Source organism: Cygnus olor, chromosome 9, assembly GCF_009769625.2.
Source record: "Cygnus olor isolate bCygOlo1 chromosome 9, bCygOlo1.pri.v2, whole genome shotgun sequence".
Classification (NCBI taxonomy): Eukaryota; Metazoa; Chordata; class Aves; order Anseriformes; family Anatidae; genus Cygnus; species Cygnus olor.
Window position 1 is genome coordinate 3,201,023 of NC_049177.1, and position 23,289 is coordinate 3,224,311.

At 39.2% G+C, this 23,289-nt stretch overlaps 1 protein-coding gene across 1 annotated transcript in view; it reads left to right on the top strand.

Annotated features, from left to right (window-relative positions):
- The window catches only part of LOC121074523 (SPHK1 interactor, AKAP domain containing), a gene marked incomplete at its 5' end in the record, with an annotated part of 54,992 nt that overhangs the window by 6,663 nt on the left and 25,040 nt on the right, over positions 1-23,289 (top strand). Inside the window, one exon of the mRNA XM_040566686.1 lies at positions 1,289-1,399. Coding sequence (XP_040422620.1) covers positions 1,289-1,399 — 111 coding nt within the window. The remainder of the gene's footprint in view (positions 1-1,288; positions 1,400-23,289) is intronic.

Consider the following 23,289-nt stretch of genomic DNA (forward strand, 5'->3'; position numbering starts at 1 on the left):
AGAGAATAAACACAGCTAGAAACAACCTTTCCGGTTTTAACACAGTCTTGAAAGCATAGGAATTCAACCTCTGGCACCTCTCAGCTCCACTTTCATCCCTACTGGAATTTAGGATAAATTGATCCAGGCTTCATGCTCTCTCAATAAAAAGGCAAACATGAACTAGTGATTCCTAATGTTGTCAGCTGTCTCCCCAGCTTGTTATGGATGTTGCAGTGGCCCTGTAAATTTAATAAAGCACAAGCCTGCCTGTTTTCAGATATGACTCTTTAGCCCCCCCCCCAGATTGTGCAGAGACTGGCTGCGTAGTCACTGCACTACAGTTCTGGTTGTGGCTGGGCACCACCAGCCCAGGGCCATGAGTCATTTCCAGACTTGATGGCATTTCAAAGAAATCTCATGCTGTGCTCAGAAAGACAGCCCTTTCTGAATGTAATTTTCTGCAGATATGTTGCAGGAACATATTGGAGGTCTATTTATTAAAAGGGCAATTTGACCCCCCTGAACATTGCGCATATTAGTACAGGGGTAGCAAATAAGGAATTCACTTCAATCTAAAGCATCAGACTTGCAAAACTAGCTTTGGTTCTTTATAGTCTACAGATTAGCTGTAGTCCCACTTTGTTTTTGTTAGTTCAAAGCTTGAGGCATCTGTTGTAGGACTGAGTCAACACAGAGAGATTAAACTCAAAGTTTTGGTCTCAGTGTACTGACTAAGCTCAGTATTCATTACGACAGGTCTTAAGTACTTTAGCTTCTCAGAAAGCAAAAAATATGTTTAAGAAGAAAGGATTTGTAGCTTAGGCAGCCCCTGAAATGAGGCTGCTGGCAGAATGAATAGTACAGATCTGTTTTGGAGAGAGAGATAGTAAATCATAAAAGCTGCAAGTTTATACACTCTGGTAGAATTAAATAATTAGTTTTTCTAACATCTCTGTTGCCACTTTAACATAGAACAAAACTCCTTAGCAATGTTTTCACATACATATATATATAATATATATTAGTGTATATATATATTAAGGCATTTCCTTCAAGGACTTTCAGTTCATAGAGAAAATTGGCTAATACTTTAGAGGATATATGTTACTTGAATCCCAGGTACACTAACTGGACAGGTCCAGACGAAACAGGGAAACAGGAGTCCCGGTCTTACCTTCCAAAAATATTTGTAGGCAATATTTTCTTTGAGCTCAAACAATAGAGTTCAAACCCCAAAGCACAGTAGGACTAAGGTGTTTTTTTTTTTTTTTTTAATTATTTTAACTATTTTTAACTATTTTAACAGATTCTCTGCAGTAACAGTCTGCTAGAATCAACAGACTACTGGCTGCAGAATCAGAGGACACCATGCCAAATTGGCTTTCTGGAAGACAAGTCAGAAAGCAACTGTGCCTCAGTAAGTACTCACTATGATCTCCTCTGGGGAAAAGTCCATTGAGAGCTATTTGGGTAAGGTGCGGGGGCAATCACAGTACATGTTAGATTAAAAAAAGACAGTGACTAACTGACTCCAAAATTATAGCAATCTATCTATAGTTTCTGTAGTTTCCAGCTTTCTGTTAAAAGCAAACATCCAAAGCAAAAATTTGCATACAGATTTCTATACAGAATACATTAATAAAGATTGCTTCAGAAGTTTCCCCACATTTGGCTTCAGACTTTGGTCCTCCTCTTTTAAGTATGCTTGTAGCCTGCAACTAACAACAGAGAAAAATAAACCAAAGAGAAAATTATTCTAAACTGTAACTTGTTAAGGGGCAGGTAGGAATGAGCAGATGTTTAAAAAGCTGCTCAATGTTCTTGATGCCACAGAGATACAATTAGAGAGAAAACTCCATATTAGATGAGGAGAAGCTACTAAAGAACTCAAATGGAATTTTTCTACATTTGCAATTAAATTTAAATTTCCCCAAGTATTGTGGGTTACAGTGCAATTAAATTAAGAACAGCTTTTGGTTGAGCTTGTATTTGAAAGAATAGGAGCTTTTAACATTTCTTTATGTACCATCTACATAAATCTGGATGGCAGTACATCGCTATAGTTGTACCTGTTTTTCATTTGAGAAAGGACTTGTAAGAGCAGATCCTTACCAAGGAATCCTGTTTGCTTGCTCCTCCCCAACCCCAGGGGTAGTTATTGACTACTAGTACTACTATTAGTCAAAACTACTAGTAGTGGTTTTATCTCAGGTGAAAGGTTTCCAGCACTGCTCTTGCTGCACAATCCAATGACCAGATGAGGTCTCTTGTGGAGTCTGCTGGGATTGCCTCAAGGACATGCATGTGTCAGCTCTGGCTGATAAAAACCAGATGCCTTCTGTCAAGGAACTGAATTTCCATCCCATGGTGGCGATGACTAGAGGCATTGTGTCTTGCCAGTGGGTGAAGCAGGAGGCTAAGAACAGGAGTGATACTACACCGTAACTGCAGCCCTCACCTCCCTGCTGACACTGGCAGAACAGGGAGCAGAGAAGTCATGTCTCCTACTGAAAAGAAAAAAAAAATCTCAACAAACCAAGGACCAGAAACAAACAAGGAACCAGAATTACTTAGAAAATGTGCTTTTAGAGCATGTAAAAGTTGTGAACAGGGTCAAAGGTTTTAGGGCTCAATGTCATGCTGTCCATTGGACTATCAGCTCCAAAAAGACAGGGTAATCAAACGCATAACCTAATTAGTGTGTGCTAGTAAGCAACCACATAGGTATAAGGTGAGAAACAGACTTCTGCATCGCTACTTTGGATGATTCTGGGTGAAACAAGGAAGGGGATATTAAAGAGGAATGGTTAGTTGGATGGAATGGTACTAATTTCCAAGACTCCCAAAACTAGACAGAGCTCAGTTTCTTCTTCTTTACCATTCTCCCTAGCAGAGAAGTCGCAGTATTGGAAAGTACACAACGTTGTTCAACTACAGCTGAAATGAGCAGTATCTTGACTGAGCAGTATCCTTGAATATATTCTTAACCAGAACAGGGTAATCAGGCAGGTAATCAGTGGTATCCTTGTTGCTTGATACAGAAAAGAATTGCTTTTAACGCAAAAGACATTTACCACAGTCACTTGGTTTTACTATTCAGTATTTCATACCCTTAAAAAAAAAAAAAAAAAAAAAAGGCTTATTTTCTCAGAGGAAATGAATGCCCCTAATAATATAAAAATGAAATGGGCCTTGCTTTTTGGTATGTTAATCTTTGACTTTATTCTTCATGTTTCTTTTAATATTATAAGAAGTTGCAACTATTTCTAACAGGATGGAGCTACTGAGAAATATAGATTGTTAAAGCAATACTATTCTCAGATGTAGATGAAAAATAACCAGTACAGCTTCTCAATACACATGACCCAACACAATACTGCCACTAAATGACTTTTCCTCTCGAAAGCACAAATCAGGTTTTATCTAGCCTTGGTCAGTCCCCCTGTAGGGAAAATAAGCATTACTCTTACCGTTTTACAGATGTGATAGAAGAGGCAGAAGTACTGAAATGACTTTCATTATAATACCAAGAGGAGTTTCATAGATAAGGTGTTTCAATAAGTCTCAGACCCAAATCTCACATGTGCTAAAGGTTCACAACTTTCCCTGACAAAGTCATGCGAGGTGATAACTTTCTTTTAATCCCTTTTGTCAAAGAAAAGATGAACAAGACAAAACTCTTTCCTAAGAAAACACCTTTTGTTATGACAGTATGATGGTATAGTTCTGCATGCAGGCAGAGGGGTGGACAGAGATGTACCATGAGGCTTCGGCCCCACAGTTCCTAATTCCACCCTAAACTACAAGCTCTTGGCAGACCCCTTTCTTACATAAGAGGATAACTAGAATCTGATTTGAGACAAGGTCTGCCAAGTCATCTTCCCCCATTGCCTGCTCACTTGCATAGCGTGCTCAGAAGACAGCCTAATTTCCCTATGCAGCTTTCTGCACACAATGCCAGCTCTATGCACACACATACACACAAACGTTCTGTAATTTTCAAAGAGAAAGTTTAGTACCTAGTTGATTTTGGAATTTACAATTATAACTATCGAAGAGATTGTGCTGAAATAGAGAGATTATATTGAAATACATGATTTTGTATTCACAGGATAGAAATATAATTTACAATAATATATTAAATGAAATTAAAATACATAGAGAGAGCATTCATTTAGAAACTAAGTTGTTAAATGTTCTTTTGGAACATCACTGTTCATATCAAGATGGAAGGTGTTTAGTGGCCTGGAAACTGAGTTCTTGATCTGTCCCTGAAAAGTTATGCTTTTGAGTTAAATAGTTTCTCAAACTGTTATTAGCAGAACTGAAGCTTTGTTCATGTTCCTGATTGATTTAATCTGAGTGGTAGTGCAGGACAGAATTTTAACTTGGGTGCCTAAAATATTACAGAACTAATGCAAGTACCAGCAGTAGACTAAGAAACTTTGATGTTAATCATCAAACCTGACATGGAGACCAGAGTGTAAACACACTACTTTTTACTGTCGTCCCCCCCACCCACCCCGAATTGCTCTCCCCACCTTAGGTATATTCGTCTGTGCACAGAACATGAGCAAACTCAGGAACAGGGAGCACTTAACCACTGTTCAAGCATTAAGCGGTAGTTCAGCATCATATGCAGAACCTACAAAGCATTTCATTCTGAGTTCTTTCCAGTGTCTGACACTAAACAAGTGGTGACAGGAGCAATGAGGAGGAATATGACTATGGAGTAGTTTCCCCAGCTACTCAGTTAGACAGCAAACCAGACTGCCCTTAGTAGAAAATACACTTTAATTTCTCTTTTATGGAGAAGATTTTATAAGCTGCTGTTGCCGTTAGTGCCAGAGATGTTTTAATCAAACTTGCCATTAGGTTTGCAGAAGGAAAAAATAAATCTAAAATGTACTAGATCATTAATGGTTGCTTTTCTCAAAGATAGCTGGTAATACATTTAGCTATAATGTTCATTTTTCACTTGGAAGAGTTCATGTTTAGTTATAAGAGGTCTAATCTTTCTGTAACTATAAATGCAACAAGACCATATGAACATAGATTTCAGAAACGTTGTATTCATTATCTCCCATTACAGATTAGCACATTTAGTACAAGTAAAAATAGAGTGATGGCTGTCCTACATATGCTCACCAAGTATACTAAAATCAGTTTATTAAAACACTAAACATTTAACTCAGTTATAACGGATTTCTTTTCCAAAGAGAATTTTTTTTTATCAGAATGGGCATTTTGGTACATGTAATAGTCCAGTAAACTCCAAACTGGTTAATGAAAAGATAGACATTTTGATATAAAAAATAATAAATTGTGTTAGAGGAACGGTACTGCATATTTGCCTAAGTTGGACATATTTTCCTGGGCTCTGAAAATAGGACAGAGTTCATGGAATATATTTTTTTCATTACTTCAAGTTCTGGTAACCCATCATAATAGAAGAAATACTAGTGTGTCCATATTTAATCCAAGGGCTGTGGTCATCTGCAAGGATGAACAATAGAAACCACAGGGAGAAATAATAACTAGACGTGATACCTGTTCTCTGTTTTTATGCCAACTATGTGGTACGTTTGTCAGCTGTCTATCAAAAGTGTTATATGTATTATGAGTATGATGTAAACAGAGTTTGAAAGATTGTCTTGTCCTGTCTTTTTCTACTTTCTGTAGAAGACTAAGAACTATTTTTTTGTCCAACTCTCTGTGTTTACACTTAGGAAATTAGATGAGGTACCCTGGCATTTAGCCCAGGTGGACAGGGCTAAGTATTAGTTATTAGGGCTTTCTATGAAGACTTCCCACAGAGGCTACCAGGAAGGGGCTGCTGAAATAGATTTCTGTGAACTTCAAGTGAAGTTTCGATGGGAGGGAGTGAAGGTCCTAGGTTGTAGTGCTGTTTTCTTCCATTTCTCTGTTGAAATGAAGCTTCTTAACAGATCTCTTTAAAATGTCCCTGCGCTGAAGTGTGCTATGCTCCCTATTTCAGATGACCCCTTTCAGATTTTGCCATGCTGTCTGCTTGAAAATGTTAAACTCCTGCAAAGAACTTCTACTCTGGTCTTATGAGTGTATGTGGTAGAATGATGCTCTAGCATCTGATTTTTTTCCTCCTAAAAGAATGAGTAATTGCTAAACATTAAATTAAACGATGATTAACAATAATACTGTTTTGCAACAGTTTACTGCTGCAAAATTAAATACATAGTTTTGTGATAATATTATAATTAGAGAGTATAAATTATAAGTGTAGTTTAATTACACAAGTCTTCCTTTGTTTGTTTACACTGAATGAGAACATCATCAAAATCCACCTAATAGAATAAAATATTCGTAAGACACGATCATTCATAAGTTGCACAGAGTGACTTATGAACGTGATTAAAATATCTGTAATGTGACATTCTTATTACCCCACAGAGAGACGCCATCAAACATATGTAGCTTCACATTATATATATCTATGTCCACTACATTGTCACCAACTATTTTTCATTGGACCTACATCAAATGTTTGCTGCTTTGGATGTGGTTTTAAGCAAACCTTATTTAAAAAGAAAAACCTGGTAGGTACTTTGTCCCTACTTTCCCTCCACAGAGCTAGAGTATTTAATTACAAGTGCTGACCGTGTATGGTTGGTCCATGTTAGTATGGGTTAAGAAACTGAAATTCTTCATTAGATGATTTATAGTTTTGTCTTTTAGCCAGAAACTCACCTAAAGTACAAAGTCTTAATAATGCACACAGAAAAGTCATTTATGATTCCACAGATCTTAAGATCTGACATTTTTCTTTTCACTGCCTGTGCAGTAAGCATCAGTGTGATTAAGGTGGTATTGCCACGGTACTGAAGATGAATCTTAATTGTCTTTTAGGAATTCTTAATGAAAAGATTTATTTAGAAAATAAGCACAGCAAAACAACAAAACAAAACGATAGTATTACAGTCCTGCAAGACATTTGCCATTCATTTAACTCGAGATGCATAACTCACAGCAGTGAGTTTTCCAGAAGTCCCCTGGACTTTTATGCTCCAGTCCAGTAATAAATAGAAAAGCCATTAGAAGTGATATTTGCACCGAAAAAAAGATATTCTTTCAAAATGGCCCTAGGCTCCAGTAATATCCCCACAAAATGCAGCATCATGCCCTCGCTTCACGCAATCATCTTGTCCCCTCATGGAGGCTAGGAAGCAGGCCTTCCCGCTCCATCCCAGCCTACAAAGAATTGCACTTGAGAACCAAGAAAATACACCCTTCCCTTCCCAAACAGTGCACTTCCTTGGCAGGGGTAATGGGATTTCCAGAATTTGGCAGAAATGCTTTCTTTGATGTAAATACTGCAATTTTTTATGCAAAGTATCCTGGAGTAATAAAAACACAAACTTAACACCATTAAGTAGCAGTGATGGATATGGATGACTGAAAATCCCTGCTCTTCACTTGGAACAAAAGAAACCAATAAAAAGCAGTGCTCATTTCTTACCTTGGCATAACAAGATACCAGTTTTTAAAGTATCAGGATTTGTCAAGATCACTAAAGGTCATTTTTAAATCTTTTTATGGCTCCTTATAGCTGAAGAAAGTCTGGCTTTGCAGGCAGATGGGTGACAGAACAGTTTCAATAAAGAGTTTAAAGATTTGAAACATTCTTGAAATAGTCCAGCAACTTCCCCTCTTGCAAGCACTCCTACTCTGTAACAATACTTCCAAATGCTCACACCAGAGTACTCCATACAAGTACACGTACAATATAGGGTATATGCATAGACACAGAGTTGTATACTGGTTAGGTCCAGCCCAAGGGAGCAGCAGGAGTTCATGGACAGAGTGGAGGGAGAGGCAAAGGACATATTCAGCCCAAATTTAGGCCAAATTCAGTGCTGCTACAGTGTCCTCTTAATTAGTTTTTTGTTGCTTCTGCCCGACCCCCTGTCACGTGCAGTGGTCCTACGAGTGGCCTGATGAATGCTGGGAGCACAGAGGAGAGGGGAAGATGACATGACTAGGGAAGCAGGGATGATGGGGCTGTAACCAGCAACTGGATGGGATTATGCTGCATGGAAGAACTCTAATCCATCATCAGCACAGGGGGAGGAAGAATTGCAGCATGGAGTTGTTAGCTGGTCAGTCAAGTGCAGAATATACTCGGTCTAGAATACAGCCATTAGCATATCAAGGAAAGGGAGCAATGGTTATTTTAGTCAAAGGTGCCAAGACTTGTCTTGGTGAGAAAGGAAGCAGACTATTAAGAAAACAAACAGGTGATGTATTATAGATCATGTTTTCTGTGATCTCTGTTTACTGAGACAATGAAGAACGTCATTTTGCCATCATAACAGCTGGACTTTCCAAACTGATCGCTCACCTTGATACTGCATAGCTTGGCTACCCTAAGCGGATGCTTAGGTATTGTCAATTTTGTGGCAGTTTAGCCATCAAGTTTTTAAATAGATTCAGGGGGAGGTTAAGGCCATTACACACTAATTTGAGCGGGTTGAATAGGAGCTTCTGTGGTCTCATCTCCGCCATCCCCTTCTTTGACTTTTTTACTGCCCTTCCATATGAACATACACTAAGTCAAGCCACAGAGAAAAGCAATTGTGAAATGAAGAAATTAGTTTTTCTGGCCAATTCTTCCTTGAATCATCTCACAGTATTGTCAGACAAATGCCAGTACTTACTCAAGTGATAGAAAGAAACATCCAGGAAACAGCTCTCACAAATTAATTCAAACTGAATGATAACATATGCAGAAAGGGAGAATCCTTGGCAAGGTGTACTTTGAGGAAAAGAGCATGTGTGCTTTTTAGTCAAATTAAAGTATATTATGAGTGATTTTCATCTGTTTCTTCACCAAAGTCTTTTTAAACATTTGACATTATGTCTCTTTAGAAGTTTAGGTACAAATATACCTACTTATGTTTTTCATCAACATCTTTCATATGAGAATAACTTCCAAGTAACTTCTTATTGCAGTAACCAGGTGGTCAGGGTGTGAAAATCTGTGCATTAGGGCATTTTGTTATCAAGGTCCATATGTTCTCCAAAGATTCCAGAGGAAGGGAGCATGCCCTTACTGAAGGGTGGAAATAAGTCTTACAAAGGTTCAGAAAAGAGGATGTTTCTTCCCAGGTTAGATAGCATTCAGCAAGACTTTTACACAGCCAAGTATGGAAGTGCACTCTTGAATTCCAAAGAAGGTTTTCTGTTTGTTTTAAATCAAAAACACATGTATGATTTTAGGCATCATTCAGAAAAATCCTTAAATACAATTTCCTGAATAGTGACCATACATGGCTGAAACAACTTCATATTTTATCGTGTTTGAGTGAAGATGAACATTTCCTAGTAAACATAGTGAAGGCCTTTTTCTCCACAGAAAATAGATAAACCTACACATGAAGATGCTTATCCTCCCTACATACACACCCTCATCAGTCTGTTACATGGACAGAGACTTACAAGAGTGTTTATTTTGCCTTTCAGTCAGTAGTTACTCAGGCTTCTTCCAGAAGAGCATTGTCTCTTTCAGAAATCAAAATCGAGCCATTGCCTTCCAGATCTAAGCCATAATTACTAGAGGTATTTTTAGTTTTAAGTCCCATCTTCCTATTCAGCCTGATGATACCTTAATTATATCCTGACAAGGAGCAGGAATCAGCAGCTGCAGGCTAGATTGTGGCATTGAGTCTTAGCCCTTTCTCAGGCTTGTGTGGGTGTTGTGCTGTGGTAAGGATTAGCACCTTCCAGAGAACCACTCTCTAGCTCACACAGAGGAACAAGAAACACTCCTCGTGTTGTTCTCTGCCTTATGGAGCCCAGTGCAGGCAGACCGATCACCAGTTCAGAAAACCACTGACCTTTGTGTAGAAAGGATTACTTGTATAGTCTGTAAAATATATTTCTCTTTTTTTTTATTCTTGTACATATTTGTCTGAGAAAAAAGCTATATATATGAGCTAATGTTCAGGCAGAAATTAAATATGCCTATTAAAAGTTGTATTTCCACATTTTCAGTGTCACACACACATTTTATACAGCAAACAAGTTTCCTTACGTGTTGGAGGGGGGAGGATTGACAACAGCCTTTCCTCTCTTTCCTCTGTAACTTTAGACTTGAATGCTCATAAATCTTCTGCCTGGATCTGCCATCTTCTCTCCTGTCCCTCTGTGATACTCTCATACAGCAGTGGTTTCCTACCTGTATTTAAGAGCATTGGACGCTTAGCCTCACTCTGACAAAGCTGTAAGTAGGGTTGCCCAAAACTGGGAGGATCAAGTGCAGTAGTGTAGTGCACTAGCACTGTATCCCCATCAGCATGTCAAAAATTGTCCTATTCTCAGTGCCTCCATGGTCTGATGTCTCAAGAAATGGGATTTTTGTGCTGTCTCCAGAGTGGACATCTATAACTGCCTGCTGCTATCATAACCACAGGCTCCCTCTAACATAAACTGCAGCATGAGGCATGCAGAAATCTGTTAAACGTTGAGTGTACAGGGCACTAGAGAAAACAGATGGGGCATGTGGCATAAATATTTATTGGCATATTTTCTTTAAGTCATAAGTGACAATTAATTACATCAAACCCAAAGGAATAACTCTTAACGGGAAGAAAATATTCACAGCTGGTTTTGAGGCAATAAATTACGAGGAGATGGCTGTGGATGATTCATTACTTCAGTCCAGCCGTTAAAATAGGGATAGTCTCTAAAATATCAAGACTCATCAATCGACCAAGTCGCTTGAGATATGCACCTTGTAAAGAGCAATTGGGACTAAATTTCAGGTCCCGTCAGGTCACATCAGGACCTAATTCATGTGAACTTGAGTGACTCACAAAAGACAGTATATACTGGGTTGTCTCCTTTTGGAAAGAATATATTAGGGCTTGCAAGAAGAGAAGTTGGAAACCATATCTGCACATCAGATAGCAGTTGTGCAGCTCATGGGGCAGATTTTTACATAAGTGAGCCTCTTGAACCCTATGTACAAGGTAGTGAAGGATGTAGGGGATTAAAGCAAATCAAGACAAGATGTGCTCAGGCACTTTCATTTCCACAGTGCTGTTTCCCAATCCCATTTTGCTCCTCCCCTTACAGCAAAGGCAGAGAGAGATTTTTAAAATGCTTACCTTACCTTTTTGCCATGTTCTCAAAGACTTCTGCTACTTTGTTCCTGCCTTTGAGCTGTTGGTTGATGCTAGGCACAATACAGTAGGCATGGAATAGCCCCACTTAACTGACACTAAATTGCTTTAGTTGTTTAGCCTTTCAAGTCAACGCAGTCTTTCTGAACCCAAATCCGTATCTGCACACACTGCCTGTTTCAGGTATAGGGGTTCTGACCCATTAAACTCCACAGAAGTGTCCATGGAGGGATGCCATCACTAGGAACACTTACAGGTTTTGCATTTTAAGGAGCAAAAGTAGAAATGAACACGCATGGTTACAGGTGTCCTGCATCTCTACAAGAGTTACAAGATCTCTGACAGAAGACAAACTGAACTAATCATGTAATACTTACCTGGCATTAAAAGGTATACAGTTCAATCTATTATTTTTATTTTAGCTAAAAAAGCCACTAACATCTCTTCCTTCATGCACATCCTAAAAGTCTATCTCAAAGTCACAGCAATTCAGTTTTCTAAGTATGGCAGAGAAATAAGATGGTTGTTTCTGTAGCATATATACGTTGGCCAGAGAGAGGCCCTTGGATTTTAGAATATGAAGAGAGTAATGTGATTTTTTGGCCATCCTAATGAAGATAGAAAGGAAGAAGGGGGAAAAAGACTTTTTCCACTTACAGCTAAAGTGGGAAACTGTCATCTTCTATTCATGTAAAGGATTGTATGATAAAAGGAACTTCTGGACAAACTATGAGCAGAGAGTGCCATTGTCCTATTTTTTGCTGATTTGCAGTACTCTGATCTCACTTCTGTGAGGTCAGGAAGGTACCGCTGTATAGCTGAGGGATCCTTGTCATAAAGCCTTTTGAGTTATTGAGGTTACAGTGCAGAAGGTGTACCTGAGCTTCTTTGTATTCTGGGGTTACCACTTGTAAATCCTCCCACCTGTATTATACCACTGCCTCTGCTTCCAACTGTGTGGCGTATCTAGTACTTCCAAACTAATATTTTTTTAATTTCTACATTTTACAGCTGGTTCCTCTGCCAGAATCATTTTGGCAAGCATGGAAATTAACGTGAGACAAGCATTGCATCCAAATGTTAATGGATAATTAGCTCTGTCTTCCAGAGGATGCTTTTTTTTTTTTTTCCCCGAGTCACTATCATACTATTCCAAACATCTCATATAAGACATTCAACTCAAGATCCTCTTTAACCATTTAAGTATTAAGGATCAAATTCTACTGTGTGTGGAGGAGAACTACATCCCTTATACCATTTCCAGTCTCCTATCTACCAAAAGGTTGAGCTGTACTCATTAGTTATAACCGTTAGTGCCTCCAAAAAGAAGAAATGAAAGCCAATGGAGGGAAACCAATATTTAATGAGGGGAAAAATGTAATCTTAAAGCAAATACTTGCCACAAAAAAGCAACAACTGGTAATTTTTAGTTTCTTGATTTCTTGCAAAATAGCTCAGATCTCTACAGAAAGGAGATGTGAACCCTTGTAACACATCCTTCTTCAGTAGGTATTTCTCTCTTTGCTCAGGAAAGGGAAACACTTGGGAATTAACTAATTGCCTTCTTCCATCCCATGACAGCACACCAATTCAATAGCAAGGTAGGAAACAAAAAACAGCCTGCTTCCCAAAGCTGCTCAGAGGTGGAGCGATAGGAAGCCAAATAACAGTGATGACAGAAAAAAAAAAAGGTGGGGCAACACTATAGAATACTAGCTGACACTCAGCAAATTTCAGTTGGCAGTTTGTTAACAGTTGGGATCTCCTTCTCCCAGAAACTATAGGACAATGCCTTTTCCTGTACATGCATTATAATGTGGGTGTCACAAATCTCACTGCTCTGCTTAGAGATATTTTAAAGAAGCACAATATAGAGGCTGAATGAAGATCACATGCTAAACATTATGAAATTGTATGCACAAGAAAGCCACGCACACACTCCTACTTAAAATAATTCTCATTTCCTCTTCATTAGGGAGCATGTGACTGCACAGTTATGTCTTAAAACAGCTGAGAAATTAGTGAGCAAACCTGGGTGAGTGCAAGCCCATCTGCCCCCAGTCAGCTATGCTAACTGCTTCCTTGCCAGCTCAGCCTGCTGCTGGCCACAGCAAACTCCTTTAAAGTAAAATGAGCAGTTGTTTATAACACAGATAAGCACGCATACCCAATGACAGAGTGAGAGGGAACATGAGAACATACTAGGGTTGGAATTCCTTCTCAATGCCTTTGTGCCCCTTGTTGTATTGGTCCTCAGCTCTTAGCATACAGAACTTAAAGCTTATCTTCAATGGAAGTTACACCTAGTTGCTACACCTAGTTGCCATGACTGTTTTCTTCTCCAGAATTCAGAACCTTGTACATACAAAGTGCATGTTCACATGTCCTTTGAACTGAGTGATCAACTACAGCTGTCCGTACAGCATCCATTATATCATCATAGTATTAACATATGACTTCTTTTTCCTAGCATAATTAAGAACAACTTACCACCAGCTATGAGAAACAGAGATGGGGGTTCTGTTTTGTAGAGAGATTTCCTTTCTTGAAGTATCAGCATAAGTCAGAAAACAATCAGGAACCACACCACACAGTGCTTCTGAAATTACCTAAATTTCTGCTCCTGGCAGTGTTGCAGCAAACTAGCTCAGGCTGAGAGGTTTCCTTGCTCCTTTTCCAGAAGGATCCAATCCAATCCTTGACTAGATGTCAGGATTTCTCATCTCTTTGCTCTTCCACAGATAAACTGGGAGCTACAAAAGCCCTGACTTTAATCATCACTGTAGGATCTTGCAGACCTCTGTCTGTCACACTGCAATGAGAGCCCAAATTAGGGGATGAGACCAAATTAGGGGATTAGGGGATTAGCCACAGAAAGCATGGCAGGGAGCCTCACAGTCCTGTTCACATAGGAGCTACAGGTTTAAGAAGCTTACACGTAAAGCAGTCATTTTTCTGGTAGAAGCTTGTTTAGCACTAGAAGAAAGTTTAGAACAGAAACATCCTTTTAATTTTCAGCCTTGTCATTTCAGATAAGATAAATTGGAAGCTACGAAACTCTTGCTTTGTTTAAGGAGCTTGTTCTAAAATACCCCAGTCTTTTTCATATATTTTTTCTCCTGACAGTTATATAAATGCAATTCTTATATATATGTAGAATGAACATCTCAGGTTTTTTGAGCTTCAGAGCTTAAAAATGGGAATGGTAAAGCTAAGAATCTAACTGACTCATAGGCAGAAAGATCTTTATTTCTGTCTCCTGCTATTTAACTTAGTAGAAAAACATCCACAATTTCAGCAGATGTGTGGTCTAGCTTGGAAAATACACAGCTTGTGCGAATAGGTGAGTGCAGAAGAGCAGCTACTTGGCCTGACACACAGGGGCTGGGGATGGTATTGACAGTTCTGATATGGTGGCCCTCTCCTCCAGATTCCAGCAGAATATGTTTAGCTGAGACCTTTTATGGTCTCTTCAACTGATGCTATACAAACGTGGGTAGAATCATGCTTTTCTAAGTAACTTTTCCAAGCATTTAGAAAGAATCAATGTCAAATTCACCAAAATGAGGCTTTCCAGTTAAAATCACTTTATACATTATAAATAGTTAAGAGAATTTCCCATCTTGCTTCTTAAACAGTGTATTTGGGAAAGATAACTTCTTCCAGATCCCCTTTCCCACATCCCCCCTTTTTTCCCCCCCTCCCCTGAAAGGTGTTTAAAGAACTCCGTGAGAGGAAATGATTTATCTTTGCTATTTCATACTAGATTCTGGAAATCAATAAATCATACTTCAACTGTGTCAAGACCTATATCTGTCAAAAACTACATGTAATTAGGCAAAACATTGTCCCAAAGTAGCTGCGGATTTGTGTGCATAAAAATATTTTGACAAAGTAGTTGAATTAGAGTTAGTTTGATTAATTTTTTTTTTTTTAAGAATAAAGAGGATACCTAGGATTACAGTGACAGTAAAGAAGCTTAATTGCAGTTTCTGTTTGCCTGTTTACCAACAGTAATAATTTCAGGCTCAACAGAGAGCAATGAAAGAGCAAATCCAAGTTGAGGGGGGAGCAAATGAATAAAGGAGAAGGGGGAAAAAAAAGGAAATCTCGAAGTTCAGTCAAGCCTTTCTTTCTAATTATGCAGTGGCGTTTAGGGTTTTGAGAGCATGTATTTAAGATGTCAAATTAACTGACTTGATGGATCTTTTTAATGTGACTGAACAAGACATTCTCCAAGCATGGCAGGCATGGTGATTCATGATTTCATTTTCAAAAAAATTTGTGGGATCAGAGATGGTGATATCTTAGATAATTTTTATGGATGCTTACACAAAACAGTCCTCTAAAAATAGGCAGAGGGCAAGAGAGGGCAGCACCAAAGTAAACCTGCACTTATGCAAAAGCAGACAGACCTGCGGGCCCACTCCTTTCAGGGACACATTTGGCAACAGAGCCTCCCCTGATGTCTCTGAGAGCCCTAAATAGAAAAACAGAGGGGACCAGTGTCTACACAGAGCCATGTCAAACAATCTCCCACAGCAACAGACACCATCAGCAGAAATTAAGCATTGGGCTTCAGCTTTTTCCAAGTCAAACTTTAAGCCCTGATGGTATGTGGGAGGTGGGTGAGAAGAAGGAAGAAGGCAGGAGGGTGGGTAGCCTTGATCAGGAGACAGACTGTGTCACCAGCAGTGCTGACAGTGGGAAGAACTGGTGCTTCTGCCCCACCAGCGTTGTTCTTGCGACTCCTCCACAGTTTGTAGGATCCAGTATGCCACACAGAGCTACCATTCTGCGTGCTAGAGATTAGATCTTGATTTCCAGTCATGACATAGCTTATGAGGACACACAGTCTAGGTAAGCCCAGGTGACAACTTGCAGTAGCTTTTGAAGTTGTTGGCTGATGTCTGTTTAATTACATAATAGAGTTCAGGAGTCCCAGAGATAGAAGTTTGTACAGGCCTCATGAGTACAAGTGGCGCTGGGAGACTGTAAGCGCACCGGCTGTGTGTGAAGCCTGCACCTTCCTGCACAGCACAGAATCCAGACAAGGCCACACCTTCACAAATGTTCTTTTGAAGGGAAAGTGCCCATCAGAGCTTACATCTCAAGATGCTAAAAAGTTAACCTTGAAATGTTACTACATAGGTAAGCGAGCCTTTTGAATTCCAGCACGCATGTATCCCATCAGAAATTCAGCTGGTTTCTGCACCATTTTGTAAGCACAGCAACACATCTACTAACACAGCAACTACTACTTTTTCTAGCAATCTTGCTGCTTCAGAACTCAGTTTATAACCTGTCTAACTGCTGGGGCAGAGCTGCCCTGGAATTTATAAAGTGTGTGTGAGCAGACAGATGCTGTGCAAGTCTCCTTCAGCGGAAACAGAGGTCGGGCCTTACAGGCCTACTTTGACATGACAGAAGCTGTTGGCAAACTGTACGTTATCTTTATTATAGAACTTCAGTCAGAAATGATGAAAATAGAGATTGGTGAGCCACAGCAGGAACAAAGGCCATAGCAAAACACTGAGCTAGAGAAGCTGGGCAATTGGCCCTTGGTTTGAAACACACCGTTAAGAGCGGACCCACAAAGCAGAGGGCATTTCTGCTGACTCTGGACTAATCCTCGATTCTGACACTAGTGTTTCTGGTTTTTTGCTTTCATGTTCTGTTTTTCCTAGTAATTTGTGCCTTATCTTCAGTAGCCCTTGTGTAACTGAACTCCTGTAAGTTATTGATTTAAGGCTCTATTTAGAGACTGTGAATTGCTGAATTTAGTGACCATGCCATGTGTTGTCAACTCAGTGCCTAGAACAGGATATGTTATCTTCTGAATTGCAGTGGAAACCTCTAGCTGTGTTGGTAAGAGTTTGTTTTCTGTGAGAAAGTCTCTAAAGAATCAATTGGTTCATTTACAGAATAAGACTTTTTTATTATTATTATTTGTACTTCAACTTCACCTAGAGATATCTAGAGTGACTATGTTAGTTCCACACACCTTATTGGTAACATCTAAGAACACTTTCACCAAACTGTTTCCATTATAAAACAAATTTCTGCTTCTTGTAACACTGGTCAGCTGTAGCTGGTCTTTTGTGGGCTGAATGCCAGTGCTGTTAAGGATAAGATGAAGTGCTGATTGTCATAGGGGAGAAAAATATGAGTATTGGCTAAAAAATTAATCTCATGACCCAGGAAGCAAGAAGAGCACTGGAGCAAGGATGGACTTGAGGAGAGGAAAGAGTTTAGGGCGTTGTCCTAATCAGATCTTATAAACTTGATTTTTATTCCTAATATGTATATTGACATATATTTATCATATAGTTGAGTTCAGTAAAAGTCCACCAGCAAATGTCCATGTTTCCTTCCTTAATTAGTTCACACTTCATTTTCTCAAAAGCAGAGAGAAGTTACAGTATGGTGTGCCTGTGCTACAGAAGGATCACACTAAGTAGCAAAGTGGATTGTTTTTCATCTAGACACAATTTCTGATACACAGGACCTAGTCCTGAAATCCTTTCTGCAGAAGGCTTTGAGCTGATATTTATCAGGAGACTTGTTTCAGAAGCTGTGACAACCTTGGTGCTGCTGAATTTGACTGCAGCCCTGCAAAGTACCACTCCTCTAGTCCTTCCCCTCTGTCACAGCCCAGAGGAAAGGCATCTATGCTCAGGGGACACTAATCTGTAGCAGAACTTCCCCACAGTGCAAATGACAGTACAAATATGAAAAATACAGGCTAAACCATTATGCACATTAACATTGTACTACAAAAGGGAAAAAATATATCATATTAGGTATCATCGTGATATGATAAACATTACTGAATATAAGAGCTAGCTCACTCAGTTAAATATATGCTTTTCCAGATATTGCTATTTTAACTTCTGATCTAACAGCTTACATCTAGTTTTTAACACAATTTACTCCTTCCATCCAGCTGATGGATATACTTATGCTTTGGTACTACCTGCTAATCATACACCCCAGAGACTTGGAACAGCTGGAACTTGCAACTAATCATTCCCCTATAGACACTGCTGTAGAATATTTTCACTTGATATCTCTGTTTAGCAAAAACATTTGCATTTTTATATTAGGCTTCACAGCATTTACTTCGCTGTCTCTCACAAGCACTGAAAATGCCCGCTCTTTTTTGTACCATAGAACTGACATGGACAGATAAGAAGAATTGATTTATGCACTTATTCTTTTTAATTACCTTTCTTGATTCTACATGACATGCAAATGTCTTCAGGAAAAATAATTGATTTTCATAGTACTTTAGAGCAACAGTTTACCAAATGAGACTATCTAGATGTGTTAAGAAATAGTAGACAAATATTCAACTGTCCCAGAAATATGAACATTCATTTCATGCACCATCAATGTTCTCCATATATCCAAGATTGTAGTAATTCCCCACTTCAGTTACTTATAAGATTAAAGAATGCATCTGTTTGGCTTTGTAGACTATGGGCAGTTATATTTCTTGGCTTACCAAGATGGCCTGAGCAAAGACTGCAAAAGAATCGGAAATTCAAGGCTGCAGGGAGTCTCTTTCACTTTGCTTTCATTGTTAAAGAGATTATTTTTCCAAACCATTAAATAATTTATATTCTTTAGTGCATTTATTTAACAGAGCCTGCCCTATAGTTAGCTACAACAGTTAAAACTTCATGGCATTTTGACAACTGAAAGTTTCAACAATTTCTATGCAATCTTTTCCCTAGAAGTGTCTAAAATTTGGAAGTACAGTTTTATGAAGTTTAGTCTTTGGCTTCCTGAAGCGGTCCTGTAACTGATATACTGTTCGAGGCTGTACTGAGATTTGGGTAACAGTCACTGGCCTGCCCTGCTGAGGAGGAGATCAAAGGAAGCAGAAGGAGGAGAAGGAGCAGGACTTGCTTCTGTGCCACCCACAAACTGATCTCAGATCTATACTCATTATTTCGCTCAGGAACAAATCCTCATTGAAAATAACATCCCCTGCCATGGTCTAATGGAACCATAATTTTTCCATGTCAACAACCTTAACACATAGGAAATGGAAAAAGACAAGATTAACTAAAATGAAGCTAAATTATGGTATCAATTAGGGTTTATTGGTTTAGATGTATCACTGTTTTATTCAGGCTAGCCTTAAAATCAGAGTTCTCAACTTTGTTAACTGTCACGCTTACATTATTTAGTTCTCTAAGATTGTACATGACATTTAAATGCATATAGAAAGAAAGAAAATAAGCAAGCATAAGGCCTAGCAAAAACATAATTTAAGAAGACTAATGTGAATGTAAGGTTTTATGGAAATGTACATTAACTCGGCGGTCTTACATGAGCCATAATACTTTTTATTCCTTCTGCAGCAAGGACTATTTTTGACCCCAATCTGCAAATTAAAATGGTGACGTAGAAACATAAAACTTTTAATGTTCATGGGAGACAAACACAGAATAGAAATATTAGGTTGGATGTTGCTTTTGGCCTTGATGGACACAGGGTCATTCCTGTGAAATTCTGCACTCAACACATGCATATTTGCTGGGAAGGTCACTGTGTCGTCAGTAACAAGACTCCCATTAAACTCGGAGTTAGTCCAAGACCTCTGATTTCTGAAGCTGCAGTGTAGGGAGACTTCTACTCTCTCAGGTCTCACTGAGTCACAGTGCAACCCTGCTAGAAGCTTTTCATTATCCATACACAGCTCAAGCATCAGTTATAGAATGTTTTTTCTTAGTAAATGACTGTTTTAAAATGACCAAAGCCACATGCTTCCCAAAAACTTATACAAGCAGACTTCTTTCAAGTAAAAAAAGAAGACTTCTTTGTACCAAGCCTAGATGTGAAAAAACTCATAGGATCCCCAAAATTATAAGTATTAATGAAAGGGTAATCTCGTGACATTTTAGAACATTTATTAAGGAATCATCATTTTGCAGATATTTTGTTTGACCTTGTAAGAAAAAAATATTAAATGTCAGTTGAAACTCTATTGGAATTATAAGATTCAAAAAGCTGCAAGTTTAAAGAAGAACAGTCAGATCAATAATTAGGGGCCCTTACAGATCACAAGGGGTCCCAGTGTTTTTATTTAAACTTTACATTAGCATAAATAATTCAAGTGAAAATAAAGTGCAAGCTCTTTTAGGGAGTCTTGCAGATCAGCATTTTGATAACCATCAGAACAAATGATCTTAAAAAAAAAAAGAAAGAAATTCTATCATTGCATTGCCAGAACCTACTGGAAAAGGCATTTTATGCCATCCTAATATAAGTCAAAAATGTGTAAATGTCGCTGGTCACTTTCAAAGAAAAAAAAGATTACTGAACATTTCTGGACAAAATATGGCACACTGCCACTTCTCTTTCCTGTGGGTTCCAGCTTGCTTTGATTCAGATGCATGAAGTAAAACAATATTTTTATCTTGAGCTTTTGCTGACTTCAGCTCCTAAGGGAGCCCGACGTGCAGCTGTACGTTGTACAAAACAGACACCATTCTGGTGAGTGAGGACTTGGAGTCACTATATTTGGTTACTGTGCTGTGGGGAAATTATGGTGGTTTAAACTGTCTTTCTAGAAACTAGGAGACTCTGACTTGGCTCTAATAGTTTAGAGCATATTGTTTATATTTGTTATAAGTTTAGAGCCACTGTATTGCTTTCCTACTTTTGTACCAATGAAATTAAGACAAGAAGAGAGCTCAGTATTCCAAAACTGCCATCACATTGCAGAGTTACTGCTGAGAGCAGAAATGAATGAGGTCAGACACTCCATTAAATTCTTAAAGACAACTGTCAAAGCAATCATAGTTGCTGTAAGATTTCACAACCAGTACCTCCATAATTGCAAATTTAAAAAAAAAAAAGGGATAAAAGTGTTCCAGTAGGATGTTAGCATATAAGAAACAATCCACATCCTGAGAACAGACAACACCTGCCCATCATAGAGATGGGAAACAAGGTGGTCATAAACTCCAGGCCTTCAAGGTCTCAAAGGATAATGTTTTAAAAAATCGGAAAAACATCACTGCATTAACGTGAGATGAATGTTTCTCACATAGGGCACAAGGAGCAAGGGCACTAGCAGAGTCAGGTAAATACTAATTTAAAAGCTGTATTGTGAGAGCATCATACCCACCTTACGCAGACAGGGACAGGAGGAGAGGCGGCCAACTGCCCTGCCATGCAGCCCTTTTCCTCCTCCCACCATTGGACTCCAAGTTGCTAACTTGGAAAAAGAATGAAATCACTACTGAGTGTCACCAGGGAAAGCTTAAGGTGCAAGGAACACAATTTGAACTTGCCTTCCTTGCTATGGAGATACAGTCACTGCTCAAGCTCTTTGCCCTTGAGGACTGCATTCTCCTCAGCTCTCAGGCTGGTTTTGTATACAGAACTGCTACCAGCCTCTGTCTCAGCAGTTACTCAGCCTTCCTAGGACACGCTTTTTTATCCCACATGTCCTCAGGCTTTGGCATTTAAACCATATTTTACTTTGCACCCAGGAACTGCCTGCTCAGAATTTTTTTCTCCTATAATCTCTCCTGGGGCTAATTATCTTTTTCACTTCTGTTAGTAGGAAGCTAAACATGAGTCTTACGGTCTTATAGGCACATTGAAGTGCAGTCCCAAACCGGTTATTTCCTCTAACTCCCTCCTGGGCTGTCTGAATTGGAACTTTGCGCATCTAAATAGACTTGGTCCTATGAGAGAAGACAGGAGAGAGGATGGAAGAAGCAGAGCAGCACAGACCTGGAACATGAAGTCCCTGTAAGCTTAGTTTCTGGACAGCATTTACATGGATATAGCAACCAGCACAGCACAGAACACAGTGAGTTCTGCACAGTTCCACCACAAATCCATGCACATACGTAGAAGTTGAGCCTATGCTGGGGTGTATGGCACCAAATCCAACCTGCTAGTGACCCTGGATGAGCTAGTCCAAAGCTGATGGCAATCAGGTGTTATATATACAGCAACAGAGTGGCCTGAATGAAGTGGTTTGTGCCACCTGAATTTTCTCATCACCATTTCAGCATTTTGATACTGTCTTTATATGGTCATACTCCACCTACTGACAGAGATTCTTCAGACTGGTGGTGTTCTCTTCAAGCACCCCCAATGAAGCATCTCCAAGAACTAATATCCTCACAGTGAATTTTCTAGACTGTAGCAGTGGTGCAGAGCCTGCTAGGATGGAGCTGAAGAGTTCATTTATGACGAGGTGTTCATCTAGCCCCACTACCTACTCAAAGCAGAGTTAATCTCAAAGCAAACAGCAAAAGGATACGAAAAAGTAAACCAGTTCTTCAGTGCCTTTCACTGGTCTGAAACTATTTTTGTGTAAAAATTGCCTACAATTAAAACTGTAAAATGCACAGAACAGGAAAGCACTAAGAGACTACAGTGACGAGGCAGTGTAATAAATCAATGTCAATGGAATTGACAAGTGTATTTGGAAACTGGATTCAGTGCTGCTGCAGGTGTTACATAATCATTTCACTGAGGTCTGAAAATAAAATGTAGATGAAGGAAACAGGATATGACTTTAACAGATAGTCCTGCATATATTGTTATTTCTTCTCCCGGGGCGTTAGTGAGTTACATGCTATCCACAGCACATGAAACAGAAATGATGATTTATTTGGCTGCTTGGAACAGGCACGCTTTTAGGATGGCAGTCAGTGTCCCTGTTGGAAGTACCAGTGTATATATAGCACACCATCCTACCAATGGCTAGGTAGCAAATGCCTGTACACAGAAAAAACTGCTCCAACGTAGCTTTTTCATAAAGCCTTTACACTTAATCCAGTGCAAAATTAGACCTTACATTTCTGAGGGCTTGAAAACAAAGGTCCTAAGCAAGAGCCCTGCCTTCGGTACAGTAGTGAGCCTGCTTGAGAGGACTAGAAACCAGCCATATGCCTTCCAGTACTCCTACCCCAGCTGCCAAATGAACGTGTCTTTGAGCACAGACACTGCCATGCACCTGTGGACTCAGGTATCACTTCTGTGAACACCAAAGTGTGTGTGCAACAGCGTAGTTTCCTCATGCTTTGTAATAAGCACCTATTGCCTGTATGCAAAATGACTGCATGTAAAATCCCAGTGAAAAGTAAGAGAGATTTTTGTCCATGTGATA